The sequence below is a fragment of the Myiozetetes cayanensis genome, unplaced genomic scaffold (genome assembly GCF_022539395.1).
Source record: "Myiozetetes cayanensis isolate MyiCay16 unplaced genomic scaffold, myiCay2020 scf2-11, whole genome shotgun sequence".
Taxonomy (NCBI): domain Eukaryota; kingdom Metazoa; phylum Chordata; class Aves; order Passeriformes; family Tyrannidae; genus Myiozetetes; species Myiozetetes cayanensis.
In genome coordinates, this window is record NW_026087411.1 from 56,888,188 (window position 1) to 56,904,615 (window position 16,428).

General features: G+C 41.4%; 1 protein-coding gene across 2 annotated transcripts; it reads left to right on the top strand.

The window, feature by feature from the left end:
* Nucleotides 1-4,517: 4,517 nt before the first annotated feature.
* IL22RA2 (interleukin 22 receptor subunit alpha 2) lies at nt 4,518-11,242 on the top strand. Of its 2 annotated transcripts, none has more exons than XM_050314218.1 (5): nt 4,518-5,808; nt 6,789-6,939; nt 7,764-7,942; nt 8,947-9,116; nt 9,543-11,242. In XM_050314218.1, the coding sequence occupies exons 1-5, from the start codon at nt 5,745-5,747 to the stop codon at nt 9,696-9,698; spliced, it is 720 nt and encodes a 239-aa protein (XP_050170175.1). In that variant the 5' UTR covers nt 4,518-5,744; the 3' UTR covers nt 9,699-11,242. The 2 variants fall into 2 exon arrangements, with proteins under 2 accessions (XP_050170175.1, XP_050170177.1); XM_050314220.1 differs by having other exon boundaries at nt 9,001-9,116.
* The last annotated feature ends 5,186 nt before the right edge of the window (nt 11,243-16,428 follow it).

Sequence of the window (16,428 nt, forward strand, 5' to 3'; positions counted from 1 at the left end):
CTAAAAATAAATACACTGTATTTTTTTTCTGGTTATGGCTGTTTTGTATTATGTTTTGAGTGTTTTGTGGTGTATTTTGCAAATTAATAGCAGCTCATTTAATTACAGGAAGGGTGGAGGGCACGTGCAGTCCCATTCCGGAAGACAAGAACCATAAGTAGCGTTGTGTGCTTTCCATTACCAGGTTTGGTAGAGTTGAGGCCTGTAATAATGACCTGCTGCAAATGTGATGAAATGTGAGAATAATTATAAGAAGTAAGGAAGGGTAGCAAAAGCGTGCCTGAATGGCTGGAGGGCAGTGATAGCAAGGAGGTAGAGAGCACCTTTGCCCTTCCTAAGTCCCTTCTTCTATGGGGATTCATCCCAGGTAACAATCTGGCCTTATATCAGCTTTTAGTATAGTACCAGTTCCTACCTGTCCCCAAAATCTGAATGTAAGTTACCATATAACACTGTGAATTTGGGTTGTGAAAAATTACAAAGAATTACTTAATCAGTTGCTTCAAGTTGTGCAGCAAAACTAGCAATTTTATTTGACATACACAAAACTTCATTTCCTCTAAGAAGAAGAATGTGGAACTAAGCTTTCTGTCATTAAGAATCACAGGGTGATCGAAATTTTCAGGTTAAATGGTCACATTGCAGTAGACTCGAAACTAACACCTCTGAGAAGTGTGAAAACCAATTCCGCTAAGTATGGAGTGTTCTGTCCTGAAAACCTCAGCACGCTGATTCCTGAATGCTCAGAACTGTACACAAGATCTGAAACAGTGTACATATTAAAAAAGGCAGGCTTGTAAAACTACAGTGTACATACAAATTCAGTAGTCATTTGGAGATAACGGTGGTAAAGACTTGTTAAAATAGACTTCTGGTCTAGAGTTAGTGCTCCTTGGATGATTGAGAAATGGTACTGAGAATTCAAAAGACAACCACAGAACTGAGCCACAGGCTAGAACGTGTGATGCTTAAAAACTTGTACCTGCAGAAGAGATGAGTGAAAGGCAGGGGTTTTTTTTTATTTCTGGGGTTTTTTTCCCTTGGCCAGGGAAACCCCTGGAGCTTGCATCTTTCTGGGGTTCATTGCCCAAAGTAGCTACCAGAAGTTTTGATTACAGATGTGGACACAACAATTCCAGTTCTTCCCATCTTCTTCTCTGAATACATACCTTCCGGCCTCTTGGCCTTCCTGTGCTGTGTGGTAAGTCAGCCTGGTGCAGTCTGTGGACTAGGTAGGACTTTGATCATCAGGTACAGAGATTTCCAGCCACCACCTACAAAAAAATGAATGTGTGAGTCATATCCTACCCACAGTACTGTTTCAGGAGTTGCCTCAGCTGCCTCTGGTGGCAGTATGTCAGAGAGAGCAAGAATTTGCACTGCCAGGCTTTGAGCCTCCCTTTCTTTACTTTGGTAGGTGGACCAAGAAGGCGTTAGCAATGTTTGTGTTGTACCTCTGCAGACTTATCTGGGGTTTCTGCTGGCTGAGTGAGCACCTGGCACCTTTCCAATACTATTAAGATTACTTAAGCAAACCAGACAAATTGTGGAATATTAATTCCACGTGTCTCCAAGTTGGTAGTCTTTTTGTCTGTGCGTGATTTGTTGAGGGATCCACAATATAAAGAAAAGTGGGTCTTTTCTCAATGGGTTTAAACAAACTGCAGCACTCCTTAGAGGTAGAAAAAATACAATCATATGGCTTTGCAAATGAGAAAAAATTACAATTTTTTAAGGGAACCTGTCATTTAAATAAAATGTTTTGAGCTATTGCGGGGTTTGCTGTTAATTTCAGTTCCTAATAAATTTTAAACTTGGTTACTAACTTCCTGGTGCAATTCAGTGTCTTGCACATTCTTAAATAAATACTGCTTGTGCAAATAATGACTTGATATTTGCAAGCCTTCAGCAGATCTTCATCTTTAATATGTTCAGATGTCCTGTTACCTGGATGCAGCTACAGCATTGAGAATTTCTAACTGTAGTCTTTAAGATGTTGACCCAAGCCCTTTAAAAGTGAGAGCTGAACGGTTTGTACCTGTGGGCAGGAAGCAGGGAAAGCACGCACTGTGCAGTGAAAGTCTACCTCGCTTCCTCAGAAACTTCTCTGTGAGAACTCATGTGATGCAATCCCTCTTCCCTAAAGAGCAGGGGAAAAAAAATCTGAAAACTCCCTGCTGCCTGACTGTGGCTGTTTGCTTTCTTTTTTTTTATCTTGTATGTAGTGTAGAGATTCATTTTCCCTGTCCCCACTGAGCTGGTGAAGCCCTTCTGCACCTGACACACCAGAAGAGGCTGAGGGAGCTGGATCCCTTCAGCCAGGAGAGGTGGCACTCAGGAAAGATCTAACTGCAGTAGACAACTACAACAAACGTTTGCAGAAATGACGGATTTTTCTCCCAAGGGCCCCGGTAACAACACATAAACCAGCTGTCATAAATTGCAGCAGGGGAATGCCACTAGGATATGCAGGAGGAAACCCACACTAAAAGTGATTAAGTGTAGGATAAAATTGCCATTAGCTCTGTGCTGAGCATTAGGGTGGACTGGAAGACCTCCAGAATCCCCTCCTAAGACAGGTTTTCCTGTGGGTCCCCACTGGCTGTTTAGAAAAGATTGAAAGCTCTAGCTCCTGTTGTGAATAGTCTTTAGGTCCAGAGTAATGTGAATTACTCATTGTTTTTATTTTTGTGTGAAATGCCACACGAGAGAGACTTACCTGGCCTCTGCCAATTACTACAAGTATTTTCTATAGATTTTGGGAATTTCTCCTCTTTCTTCATCCTCCCGCACTGTCATTCAGCACAACCCACCCTCATATCCACTGCAAATATCAGAGACTCACAGCCAAAGGTCATGCTACAGTAGCAGTTTCAGGGTTAAATTGTCTCCTCTTATGTATGGAAAATAACTCATTCAAGGGGAAAAAAAAGAAAAAGAATAACCAAGGAGACGGTGCTATCAAGTGGGATGAATCAGGTAGCTTTCATCAAGAATGTGCTTAACTTTTACCTCTGTCTAGCAATAGTTTGTCTTCAAGAGGTAAAAAAGCTGTTTTCCCAGCATTCTGATAAGTTTCTATTCCAGGAACAGAAAAGATTCTCATGCCCAGAGCTCTATAGTGGTTCACAAAAACATCAGTTCTGCTGTTTCACAGCAGTTTGTATCAAAAAGATGCTTCAGTGTAAGTGAGGATGAGGTAGTAGCATAACTACTTATGTGAATTCTGCTGCAGAAAGTAATATATTTTTATTTTCCACTCTTCATAAAGTTCAGAGCACCCTTAATACTGTTTTTAAAAATTCTTATATTTTAAATAGCATTGCAGTGCACATCATTCTGTAGTGTTCCTGAATCCTTTTTAAAGTGTACTCTATATGTATTCTATGAGGCATAGGTGTATGTACATATCTATATGTGTGTGGGTGTGTGTGTAGCTGGTCCTTGTTTGACTGCAGTAATTTTTATCACAGAAAGCCCTGAAGCAGCATGACTGAAGCTGGTGAATAGCACAACATTACAGATGCTGATAACCTGCTACTGAAACAGTGTCTGTTTAAATAACAACCAAATTTATGTGAAGAGTTACCAATTAATGCAGAAAGCTGAGCTCAGTTGCAGATAAACACTATCAGTGTGCAATACACAGGAGACCATGAGTTTTTCCACGTGACAGGCGTTTCTTGCCCAGTTTCACCACGTGGCAGAGCAGTCTTTTCTGAGCAAAACCCACGGGTGCCAGGCAGCCTGGCCCTCAGTTCTGCATTTGTAGGAGGAGCCACCATCAAATGCAGTTTTGGCAAAGGTCCACACTTCAGCTCCTGGCAATGGGCTGTTACGTGAGGTATGGGAAGGTGTGTTGGTACTATTTGAGCAAACAAATACATGACCTGTGACTAAACTTTGATGACTTTTAAGTCTAGCGATTGGTTTGTAAAAGTTCCCTATTCCCGCACTTGAGCTCATATAACATGATGAAATACGAATTGCATTTGATGTGGGGAACTACTTAAAGGTCACTGAATTTTGAAAATGTGTTTGGGAAATGGATAGATAAAAAATTTACAGCCAGGGTAAACTTTCTGCCTTCTGCCTTCATTTTGGTGGGTATTTTTTTACTTCATTTCTTCTCAATTCTTTAATTCCCTTAATTGGTTTGACTAATTAGTTATTCAAAGCTACACAGTTATCATTTTAGTATATCTGTTGCAGATTTGGTGATTGTATAATGAGATATAGGTGATCAGCTGAACTGAGAGCCTGTGCCCATCTGTTTGACCAAGGTCAGCTTCTTGATTAGATGTTGTCCAGTTTGCTGGATGAATATAACTGAATATAACTGGTTGCTTTTAAATAAAAGAATATCTTAATTTGAACCAGAACTTTACACTTTTTCGATCTGACAAGTGATTTACCTCCACCTTTTCCCAAAGCAGAAGTGATTCTCTGATAATTTTTTTTTGTCTGCAGACAGGTGGTCTTCACATCCATTACTCCTTTGGTGGGGGTTGTTACACAGTGCTGCGTTAAGTCATACAAAATTTGCATTTTTCTTCTCTTGCTTGTCATCATGAGTTTGCAAAAAGAGAATGAATCCTGGCTTCTGCCTAGTTGCACTAGTGCATGAGCAGTGAAGCACCGGTGGGTGTCAGCACCGGGGAGCTTTCAGAGAGGGAAGCGTGAGAGGCAAGGCCAGGCAGCAGGGCCAGCGAGCTCCCAGCTGCCCCAGTAGCACCACGTTCCCCACCAGCAGCTGACTTGGCTGAGTTTTCCATATGCCCCAGGAGCACAAAACTCCCACCAGGCAGGAGTGCATGTGACATTAAACATTAGTAAGCACAAAGTGAGGTTGTTTTTTTTTTTTGCCTGGGAACCCTGGCATCTCCAGCCCTGGGATTAAGCTTGTAGGGGATGCACATATTGGGAAGACAGGATTCCGAGTACAGCATCAACAAATGCCAATATTTGTGCAGGCAGTATTGCAGCACAGCTGCACCAGTTGGGGCATATAACTGGCAGTCTGAAAGTCCAACCCAGAGAGGCACTTTGGCCCAATGGGCTGGGCTTACCTTCTCGTTCCCTGTTAGGAGACTGGTAGTCTTGCAGCCTCCTGTCATCTCTCCAGCAGCTCGTGTGGTGTGAATGTGCTGCCCAACAGCCAGCAGCGATTTCACAGCCCCTCATTCTTCCAATGATACGCTCCTAGATGGTGTCCTGCTGTGAACACACCTGCAAACTCCGTCTCTTACATGTGGTCCAGAGACAGTCCGTCAAACCAGAGGACAACCCGGGTAGGTCTTTTATACATTTGCAGCAAAATTTCTTGTGTTCTTCAGCTCTGAGCAACTAGTGAGCTGAAATATAAATAAATAAATAAATAGATAAATTATTTAATAGATAAAAAGGAAAGCAAGCAAGCAAGCTTCTGTAATAAATTTATGGGATAAAGCAATACTGACAGATGTCATTTGGGAATTAGTCTCTTTAAAAAGGACCTTATTTAAGAAGGTTTTCTTCATAATTAGTTCCAAACTTCAGCGTGACTGCAGCTGCCAAGTCAGAACAATTGCTCATTTTTAATTTAGAGCAACTCATATGTTTTCCAGCTAAATTAAACCAAACCGGGGAATTTGGAAAACCACTGAGAATAAGGGGAAGTCTGGAGTGATTAACAATTACTTCCTCATAAGACATGCCCAAGAGGAAGAGAGGTGCTTTTCACTCATGGAGCTGCTCTCCTAAGGATGAGGAGGATCATGCTTTCCTTCCTCTGCTTACTGATGCACCTGCTTCAGGATGAGATAACTTGTAAGTAAGAGCTCTTTGCTCTTTTCCTGTGTGGGAAGGGGGGAGGGGGACAGGTCCTGTTTTTGAATCTCTGGATGAGTCAAGAAATCTCTAGGAGCTTTTGCTGGGTTTCAAAAGTCCAGTCACTTTCAAAGTAGTCTGTTATTTTATCTTTAAAGGTTCTGAAATGCAGATAAAAGAAGCATGTTTACCCATTAGATTTATTCATGGCTGTATTACCAGTTTCAGTTCAGCCCATTCAAGTCTTACTTGATTCTGCAATATGCCAGGGAAAAAGCTGCTGTCATCTAAGCTGCAAAACCCAGAAAAATACTAGGATTTGGATGTTTCAGAGAGGTTTTTAACTGATTCTGTTATCAGTAATATTGCAATTTGAAAACAGATGACCTTTAAAACTGTCAGACAGCTTTTCCAGTAGTGCAGACAGAAAAAGCAGTGAATCTCAGGTTATTGTTTATTAGGCAAGAGCTGATAAATGCAACTGTGGTAACAGTTAAAAGAGCTATAATCTCTCCAGGTTAAAACTGAGATGCAGAGGAAAGAGCATTTGACTTTTAACTACTGATTGGGCTACTTACTGCAGACTCTGTGAACATATCCAAAGGATTTGTTTCCTGGGATGTGCATGAGGCATCTTACACAGCAGTTAACTTACTAAGGAAAAAAACCCCACAAAAATTAAAAAAAAAAAAAGAAAAGAACAAACAACCAAACAAAAAAACCCACCAACAAAAAATCCCCACCCAGACAGTCCACATAAAAGTGTTCCTTTCATAATACTAAATGTGTTTGTTCTGTAAGTACTAAATCTCATGACTTGGAATGTTTTGATCGTGAGATCCAGAAGATTTAATTTTCCCTCTGTGGTTTGCTAGTCATGAAACCAAATATAGGTCTACAGCAATACCCCCACGATTTCAATACAGAGGAGCGTGTCTGGGACAAACATGTTATGTGATCATTCCTTATTTTATTTGCAGCACTTTCAGTTATGGAAAACCAAGACCTGCAAGACTCAATTAAGCCACAGAAGGTAGAGTTTCGTTCGTTAAACTTCAACAGCACTTTGCATTGGCAGCCTGGGTGGGCCAGAGAGGCGAGAGACACACTCTACTTTGTGCAGTACAAAGTGTAAGTACCGGGGGAACTCCAGCCTCCCACTGTGCCAGGGCCTATCCCTGCTGGCCACATGAAAAGGAGTTCTCAGGTGACGTGGGATATTCTCCTCATGCCTGGGGAACAGCCATGTCCCGCTTGGCTGCCAGCTCTCAGTTGTCACTGCACTTATCAATTAACATCCCATAAGGTGCAGCCAAGCAGCATGAGGCAGACAAGAACAAGCACCTCCAACAATTGTACCCTCATTGCACCACAGAGTTGAAGGAAAATGTAGTTTGCAGGGGACCTGTGAAGGTCACTGGGTCCAACAGCCTGCCTGAAGCAGGTCTGGCTAGGTGAAGTTCTTCTGCAGTAGGACATCTAAGGTATTTCAGTGGCCCACCTTGCCCACAACAGTATCTCAGGGTGCCTTGGATGGCAAGCTTGAGGCAACACTAGGGGCTGGTCCTCAGGGTCTGCTCCCATCCCTGGCACACCTGGTGAGTGCCTGAAATCATCATTGCCCTTGAGAAATTACCTGGTGAAATCTGGCATTCTGCTCCTTGTTGAACATGCTGGCTAAGCCAAAGCTTGCCTTCCTCTCCCACAGGGCAAGAGGTGGCTTCCTACAGGGCTGGTGACCCATGTCTCTGCTTTAAGTTTCTTTCAGAAAAAGCAGAAACCAGTGGCATCCAAATGCCCTTGAACTCAACCTTCCCTGTCACCAAATTGAAGGCAGTTAATTTCCACAGCAGAACACCTGTCAGTGACACCGAAGTAAAACAGAGGGCTAACAATCTGCATGGACCCAGTCAGTGACAGCTGAAGTTTACGTCCTTCCTTCTCTTTCTCCTCAGTTATGGGCAGACCACGTGGCAAAACAAAGATGACTGCTGGGGAATTCAAAGCCATGTCTGTGACCTAACACATGAGACCTCTGACATCCGGGAGCCTTACTACGGAAGAGTGAAAGCCGCGTTGGCTGGTGTCTATTCCAACTGGAGCCTCAGCTGCAGATTCACTCCCTGGCGAGAAAGTAAGTGCAAACATATGGGTCTCTCAGAAAGGAATTTGATCTTACAAGGCATGGAATGCATAACTTCTGCTCACAATTTGCAAGCATCGTTTTCTAGCTACAAGGCTGTACCTAAAGAAGTTGTGATTCAATAGGTCCCAGGTGTTATACTGAAATAATTTTCCCCACACTTGAAAGACAACCAATTATGGCTAAATGGCCACTTACCAATAGTTAGGAGATCAAAAGTGCCCAGATCCCTTTAATTCAACCTCTTCCTCAGGGCATGGAACTACACTAATTATTTTCAGCCAGTTTTCAAGCTGCTGGAAGGACATGATGCAAGATGGAAAAAAAAAGGAAACATTCCCTGCTTGGGTCAAAAAGAGAGCTGAGTGCTGTGTGGCCACCATTCTCTTCATATTTATGTGTTTTCCTCACTGCAGGAAAGGACATAGAACAGACATGTGCCAAGCTTTTAGTTAGTTCTGTCATTATAATGCCACAGGATGTTAGAAATGGAGGACTGTCCAAACACTGAACAGTGCCAGTCTAACTGCCTGAAAGTTCCCCATGAATTAACCAATTTTCCCTCACTGGTCAATGCAAAATTGAATTGTCAATGTGGGTCACTTCACCGCTCAGAGGTGCAAACTACCTTGAGCCTCCTGCACAAATGCATCCTTGGCATAACTGAAATGATTCAAATGGATGTTTTATGCAGTCCAAGAACACAGACAAATATGAGGGAAAAAGAAAATCAGGGCAAAGGATCCAAAACGTTTTGCTTGACCAGTCAGCACTCAGCAACATGCAGCTCTAAGAGATTTCAAAAAGTCTGTTTCAAAGATAACAATAACAATAACCACCAAGAAGCAAGAATTCATAAAGTAGCACTTTAACAGTAAATACAGCATAACATATTGTTGGCAACATGAACATTTGTTGAATAGATCCAAATTGCATTCTATGAAATACTATTAACAAACTAGAATTGTGTTTATAGCTTTGGGTTTTCTCCTTAGCTATGATAGGACCTCCAATAGTAACTCTGGTTCACAGCAACAAATCCATTATAGTAAAGCTCCAGGCTCCACGTTCTCCGTATAAAAGGAAGAAAGGCAGCAAGATACCAATGACAAATTATTACGATCTGCTGTATCAAGTCTTCATAATTAACAACTTGCTAGATGAGGTAAGTGTATATTCAAATATGAACCCTTTACCATTGAAAAGCCAGGAAAGTATGGGCACATCATTCTTGTTTTACAGCTGAAATACTCTTCTGGGATTGTGAGCGCATTGATGACTGCACGGGCGTTTGTAAACAGAGTAGGCTTACTTTTCAGGAATAAAATTTGATTGAACTGACTTGTAATTCCTCCCTCTATTATTTCTCATCAACTTAGTATTTCATACTCTAAGATCTAGACTAAAAAATTGACAGAGGAGGGGAATTTGAGGGCAGAGGCAGAATTTTCTTTTAAAAATCATAAATAAATTATTAATGCTATGGACTTTGTGCTGTTCTGCACCCTCTGTTGTTATTAAACTTTACTCACAAACACATTTGCTAGGGAAATGTCCTTGACTGGCTCTTTTTTCTCCATTGTATCTGAAGCAACACAGAGTCCTGGTGTATGAAGGAAAAGATAAGGTTATTAAATTAAAAGATTTGAGGCCTGGAGTCAGCTACTGCATCGTGGCTAAAATGTACATGCCCATGCTGGACCGCAGCAGTGCCTACAGCAGCAGGCAATGCACTGTGCTGCAGTGACAGGGCTGGCACCTCTGTGACAGGTAAGTCACTAGCTGAAACCGGAGATGACTCTGGAAGTCAGGATCTATCCCCTCACAAAGGCAGATGTTCTCCAAAATGAGAAAATAAAGTGTGACATAGAAACTACCATCCCATGTGACAATATTAGCTAAAATTCTTACATAATCTTGGTTAGTTGCACACCAGGTAAGAATGATAAGGCTAAGGAGATTAGAAGAATGGGATAGAAAATTATTTGCATGCTGGCACTGTCCTCAGAATTATCTCTGTCCTCTTTCTTTAAACAGTTATAAATAGTATTTCTTTCATAATTTTTTTTCTGTCAAGTAAGAATTAATCAGGAAAATGACTTACCTGCAACTTTATTACCATGCAGTTCTCCTGCAAGCTCTGTAATCCTATTCTGTTCAGAAATTGATCTGATGGATTAATTAAAATGTGCCTGTCCCCTTTTCATAGCCACTCTTCAGTGTAATATTTTTTTTAAAATAAATCAGTTATCAAATTTTGTAAGTTCCTATGGGCCAAAATGCAAGAGGTAGCTCCATTAGCTGATCTGAAAATTTGTTTTTTTACTTAACTCAATCAGTAGACTATCTTCATGTATTGTATGCCCAGCAAAGAGATTTACTATCAATCCTGTCTTGCAGGTGCAAAGTCACAGAGTGTACAAAGACCTAGCCCACAGTTGACTTCATTGGAATTGGCCTTAGCAACCTCATATTTGGGCCCTTTCTAGGGAGAAACTGGAAAAGCGTCAGGGTTTGAACCTGGGCTTCTGTTCTACCCTAATTGTTATACCCTAACTATAAAAGTTCTCCTTTCTTCTGCTTCATAATATGATGCATAACATTGGTCTCTCTTGAGTCTTGGTCAGTGGATTTAGGCGAAGTAGGGAGCCAGTTTCTAGGGGACTTTCCTGCAGTTTTGCTCACTTTCCCAGTACTGTAAAGAGCTAGAAGCTCAGGTTAGAGCTGGACTTCCAAACAACCTGCAGAGGTGCAGGAGGTATGCACGAGAATGGCATGTGTTCAATGTTGATTCAGTTTAATAGCACCCAGCTTAAATGCACATTCTAGCAGCAATTATCTTTCTCTTCCCAATTACAGGAATAATGGCAGAAGATGCCTTCCATCACAGATCCAGTTGTAAATCAGCAGCTGTTGTCTATGTCTGGAATACATACTTGGACACTTTTTAAACTAACCTTTGCTGCGTTAAATTATTTGATTCATCACAATCATTTTATGCTACATGAAGGTCAAGGATTGTTTTTATGTCCTATATTACAATTTATGATGGTATATATTTGCATTTTCAAAGGAAAAAGCCTTGTAATATGAAAGAAAAACCATTCAAAAAGCATTTGTGGAAGTATCCTTAAGATTCCTTCAAGGGTTTTTCTATTTTATGTCTTGGAATTAAAATACAATTTATAAACCAGAAGTTTCAGATATTTTATGTCTTCTAGAACAATGGTTGCAACAGAAGATTTAAAAACTGTCCTCTCTTTAAAATAAGAAATGTCCAGTACAGGAGTATGCCCATGCTCACAGTGTCTTCCTAGTACCCTCAACATAACATTTCTGTCAGTGAATACAGTATGTGATTAAGCCAGGAACTCATTTAAATGAAAACAGGAAAGATCCTTTCTTTGACTCGATGAAAGACAATTAGAAGGAAGAGACTCTCAGCAAGTTTGCTGATGATACAAAACTGGGGGTCCAGATTGATACGCCTGGAGGTTGTGCTGCCATTCAGTGCGACCTTGATGGGATGGAAAATTGGGCAGAGAAACATAATGAGGTTCAACAAGGGTAAGCGTAGGGAACTGCACCTGAGAAGGAATAACTCCAAGTACCAATACAGGTTGGGGGCTGACCCACTAGAGAACAGCTCTGCAGAGAAGGACCTGGCAGAATCGGTGGATTACAAGTTGACCACGAGCCCGCAGTGTGCCCTTGTGGCCAGGAGGGCCAATGGTATCCTGGGGTGCGTCAGGAAGAGCATGGCCAGCAGGCTGAGGGAGGTGATCAGTCTACTCAGCCCTAGTGAGCCCCCATTTGGAGAACTTTGTCCAGTTTTGGGCTCCTCAGTACAAGAAAGACAAGGAGCTGCTGGAGAGCCACAGCGGAGAGCCACGAAGATGATTAGGGATCTGGAGCATCTCTCTTTGGAGGAAAGACTGAGGGAGCTGGGCCTGTTTAGCCTAGAGAAGAGAAGGCTGAGAGGGGATCTCATCAATGCATATAAATATCTGAAAGGCAGGTACCATGAGGACAATGACAGTGTTAGTACTTAACTACATTCTCTTTACTGCAGATGAAATGAGAGGAGGTGAGAGTGGACCAGGCACAAAAGGGCAAAGCAAGCCCTGGGAATACTGGAGCTCCCTGCTACATAATCACTATCTACTTTTCCTTTAAATCACGTACACAAAGGTGGATCGATTCAGTTTAAGTAACTGACTTTGAGTTCTCGTAAGCCACATCCAAAGCATTTTCCATGGTCTGTCGCTAACACCTCAATTGGAGGCATCGCAGCCGAGAGCTGCGTCAGGGTGCTGGCAGTGCATGTTTGGGAAGAGGCTGTGCTTAAGGAAGTGAATGCTTGTTATACTTGCCTTTATCAAAATGAAAGAGATCATTCCAGAAATAAATATTTCCACCATCTGATTTTAATGCATGATATATTTGAATGACTAAGTTTGCAGATGTCTAGCCATGTCCATATATCTAGTCCATAACCCCAGGTTTCTTTCACCACACTTCCTTTTTTACTCCTTCCCCAGTTCTTCCAGTTACTTTCCCCACCACATCACACAGTTTCTTTATTTAGGTACGTTTTTTTGGGACATGAGTCTTATTACATCTCTGTACAATACCTAGCGCCAAGACAAGCCTCAGATGAAGCACTGCCCTGCTGCCCTTCTTGCACTGGCCAGAACAACAATAAAGCTGACCAGGCAAACTATTAAGAAATAGCCTGTCATATTTCAGCAGTGGCAACTTCATCCATTTGGGGGTTATCACAGCCTGAAAATAATATCTGTAGTAATTCAGGTTCTTTCTCAAGTTAACTTCTTTCCTTAGGGCAGCTCATATTGCCACTGTTACACAAAGATAAAGCTTTGTTTAGGTAGCACCTACTAACCCTAGTCAGAGAAGACAATGCCTAATACTCTACCTATGTCAGATGCAGAGGGTGAAACTGTCTTAAAGAAAACATTTAAAAAAAAAAAAAAAAAAAAAAAGAAAGAAGCAGCAGCAGAGCCACAGGGACACCTGAAGCATTCAGACCTGGCTAGAAATACAACAGCTGCCATGCTGCAGATCTATGGAGACATTTGAAATCTGAAAGTTTTTCAATTTGATTAAATTATGAAAAATGTGCAGCATGTATACTGGGAAAAACAATAAAAGATCTGAAGAAGTCTTGCACAGTTGTGTTCTTAAGCAGATTTCACTTCCTCAGCAACAACACAGGCTTACGGAAAGCAGTGCAAGAGTTGCAGGAACCCACTTCCATTCTGACAAGTACCATGATTTATTATTGCCAGCCCCATGATGTTCTGCAAAAGCAAATTTTCCCTTTCCATTTGAAATGCAAATTTCCTTTCAGAGCTGTTCTGACATGTAATTTTACCAGGGAGGGGTTTGGTGCTGTATTTTTAGTCCACAAAGGCTGAAGGATCTGCACCCACAGCTTCTAGATAGCCTTGGCAATGCTGTAACTTTTAAAAACAACTTATTGTGCCTTAGGCTGTATGCTGCATTGTTGCTTATGACTCCGTGAGGGTGGAGAGGAGAGACTTCTCTTAACAACAGCTGGAACTTTCCTGCAGGCAAGTCAGTTTGGAAATACCTGGAAAAGTGAGCTCTACCCCTCTTTTCTCTTTCTCTTCATGGGCACAAGCAGACCATCTCCTGGGTTGGCACCCATCTCCACAGTGGTTCATGCACATATACACACCATTCAGTTCAGGATGCTTTCATGTCATTGGCTTGGCTTCTTCTGGCTAAAAGTTTGCAAGACCCATCTGAAAACACCCTTCTCTTGTTTTTTTTTAAGTCACTTACAGAGCAGACATTTCCTACCCTAGTGCCGGCTTCTATTTCTGGAAAGAGATAAATAAATGCTGACTTTTGGAGGTATGGCACTGAGTGGGGAAGACCAAGCAGCGTAACAAAAGCAGGACTTAGGACTTGTCCAACCTATTCTGTAAGCTCTCACTTGACACTTTGCTGAGGGATGTCTGCCTGTCACAATAGCCTCATCTGGCCAGGTCCCCCTGTCACAGCTGAGGGTCCCACTAATGAGAAATAGCTACTATGTCTTTGAGAGTTTGCAGTTATGGATTTTGTTGTGAAGTGGAGCCCATCCCTCAAGGATCTACCCTTATTTCTTTCATGACCATGTTTGAACATTATCTTATCTGTTGGAGTGAATAAGTGCTTATCTCCTACAATAAATGGCTTTATCTTCCCATTCCACTGGCATTCACAAGAGCAGTATTCAGCTACCAGAAATTCAAGAACAGGGCTCCAGAAAAGCTGATAGAGAAACAGCAATGGACCAGATGCTTCAGCCTTATAAATTAGGAGAAGATTATGCATAGCCAGCTGTACCGTATAAATGCCCATTTTTATATGATGCCATGATCCTTGGTATTTATCATATGGTGTAGCATCTGGCCAGTCTTGTTCACACCTCCCATATATCTGCTTTAATCAGATGTGAACTTGGGATTTATTTACTTGCATGACTTGATCTCAGCTAAGAACCGCTTCATGGCCCAGGGGTGGGGCTCTGTTGTGAAATGGCATTGGCTTTTGCCAGAGATCTATTAGATGTTATCAAGTATTCCCACTTGTAGAGAATTAATCATAAATAGGTGGGGTTTTCTATGGATTTCAATGTTTGCTACAAAGATATTAATCTGTAAAATCTGTCTGATAAAAAAAACCCACCCCAAACTCCTGAGAGTTAGTTTGCCAGAAAGGACACAAGACACAAAGCAAGAGTGCTTCTGTGGAGAAGGGAGGGGAAAAAAAGATATCGGTGTTCACTGCTGATTCACAATCTCCTTTGCAACTTGTTTTCAGAATCTTTTATAAAAGTTTTCCAAAGAAAAAAACCACTTTAAATGTAATTCCCCAAATGATGATGTAACTGGCTGTTTTACTGTAAATCTTATGTGTTTAGTCTGCTAAAGGCCCAGTCCAAGGGGTCATTGCTGCCAGAATTTTGGCTTGAGGTGGGGAAAAATGGGAGGCTTGAGACTTGATGCTTACAAGGAAAGTTCAAAAAGGGAATACCTGAAAAAGCACCATCATCTGAAGTAAATATTGAATATAGTTTTAAATTTTTAAACACTGTGCTCTTTTCTAAGGTAGTGGGGATCTGATGCTGAGTTGCCTAAATACCCTCAACAATGACAAAATACATCCCAGTGGTATCACACTCTGAGGACTAGACTCTTTTAAACACAGGAACAGGATGACAATGAAGAGCCATGATGCTAACTTCTGTATCTACAAAAGACCAGCAAAATTGTCATTGAATTAATTTACTTCAGGCACTGTCATTCTCATACTTTTTTTTTTTTTCCTTTTTTGGGGGAGTGAGAAATCATACAAATCATACCGATCTCCAAGAAAGAGTTTTTCATTTTCTAACAACAGAATATAGCTCCTAAAAGATATCAGAAAAAACCCCAAGCAATATTGTCTTTGTTAAATCAAACTTAAACACTTTCAGAGTGTCTGTGAAGTCACTAATCATGCCCTGAGTGGAAGGAGAATCAGAGAGACAAACCTGGGGAAGAAACTGCTGGGAAAGGCAGAAAAGACAAGAAGACAAAGTGCACACCTAAAGGGTCTGGGAAGCAGAGAACATACAGCATCAGAGCAACAAGCATTCAAAATAGGAGCAAAGTGATTTGGCCAACAACACAGACATTAAGCAGTTTCTTTCTCAGAAAGGGAGCCATATATTTCTGAGAAGCGAAACTATTTCATATGTGTCCATAGTCAAGGAGAAGATACACCTATAAGGACACAATATTGATGTCGTCTGATGAGAGAGACCATTTCAGCTATTTCAGCAGCAACCTCAGAGGGTGAAAAGCCATCACCTAGAAGGAAAAAGCCAGAGAGATAAATCTATACATGTTTGGCAGATACAGCAAGGGATCTGCATGAGACCCTCACATCCTGGGGGTGGCAGCAGAAGTCATGAGGGGACATCCCACAGTTATGCACTTGACATCTATGCTTGAGTGGCTGAAGCTCTATCCCAGTTACTGAAATACTACTGTAATGTACTAATGGGATATTTACCAGGTATAAGCTGGACCCTGGAGTCATGTGTATATGATTTGTAGAGTTACATTAACAAAAACAAAGAAAAAACCTGGTTATTGGGATCAAACACAGATGAGAAAGCGTTGATGTGTACAATGGAGTTGCAGGGTGCCTTGGGTACGTAACCTTTCTAATGCCAAAGGCCTTCTCCTTGCCTTGAATGATTACTTTTATGTTTGAATTGTCACTTTTAAATTTGAATGATCTTGTGGAAAATGGAGTAGGATGAGTGAAACTCTGAGAAGTGAATGTGAAGAGACTGCAGAAATTTAATGAGATCCCAGTTTGGTACTGCTTTTTGGCACATTCATTCTGAATACTGACTTGAAGCTAATTCTCTCACCCAATGAAATATTGCTCCA

What these genes read in the sequence shown, in the direction of transcription:
- IL22RA2 (XM_050314218.1), top strand. Translation starts at nt 5,745, where the DNA reads ATGAGGAGGATCATGCTTTCCTTCCTCTGCTTACTGATGCACCTGCTT. An exon ending in TACTTTGTGCAGTACAAAGT is followed by an intron (nt 6,940 to 7,763) that starts GTAAGTACCGGG and finishes CTTTCTCCTCAG; the next exon opens with TTATGGGCAGACCACGTGGC. An exon ending in ATTCACTCCCTGGCGAGAAA is followed by an intron (nt 7,943 to 8,946) that starts GTAAGTGCAAAC and finishes TTTTCTCCTTAG; the next exon opens with CTATGATAGGACCTCCAATA.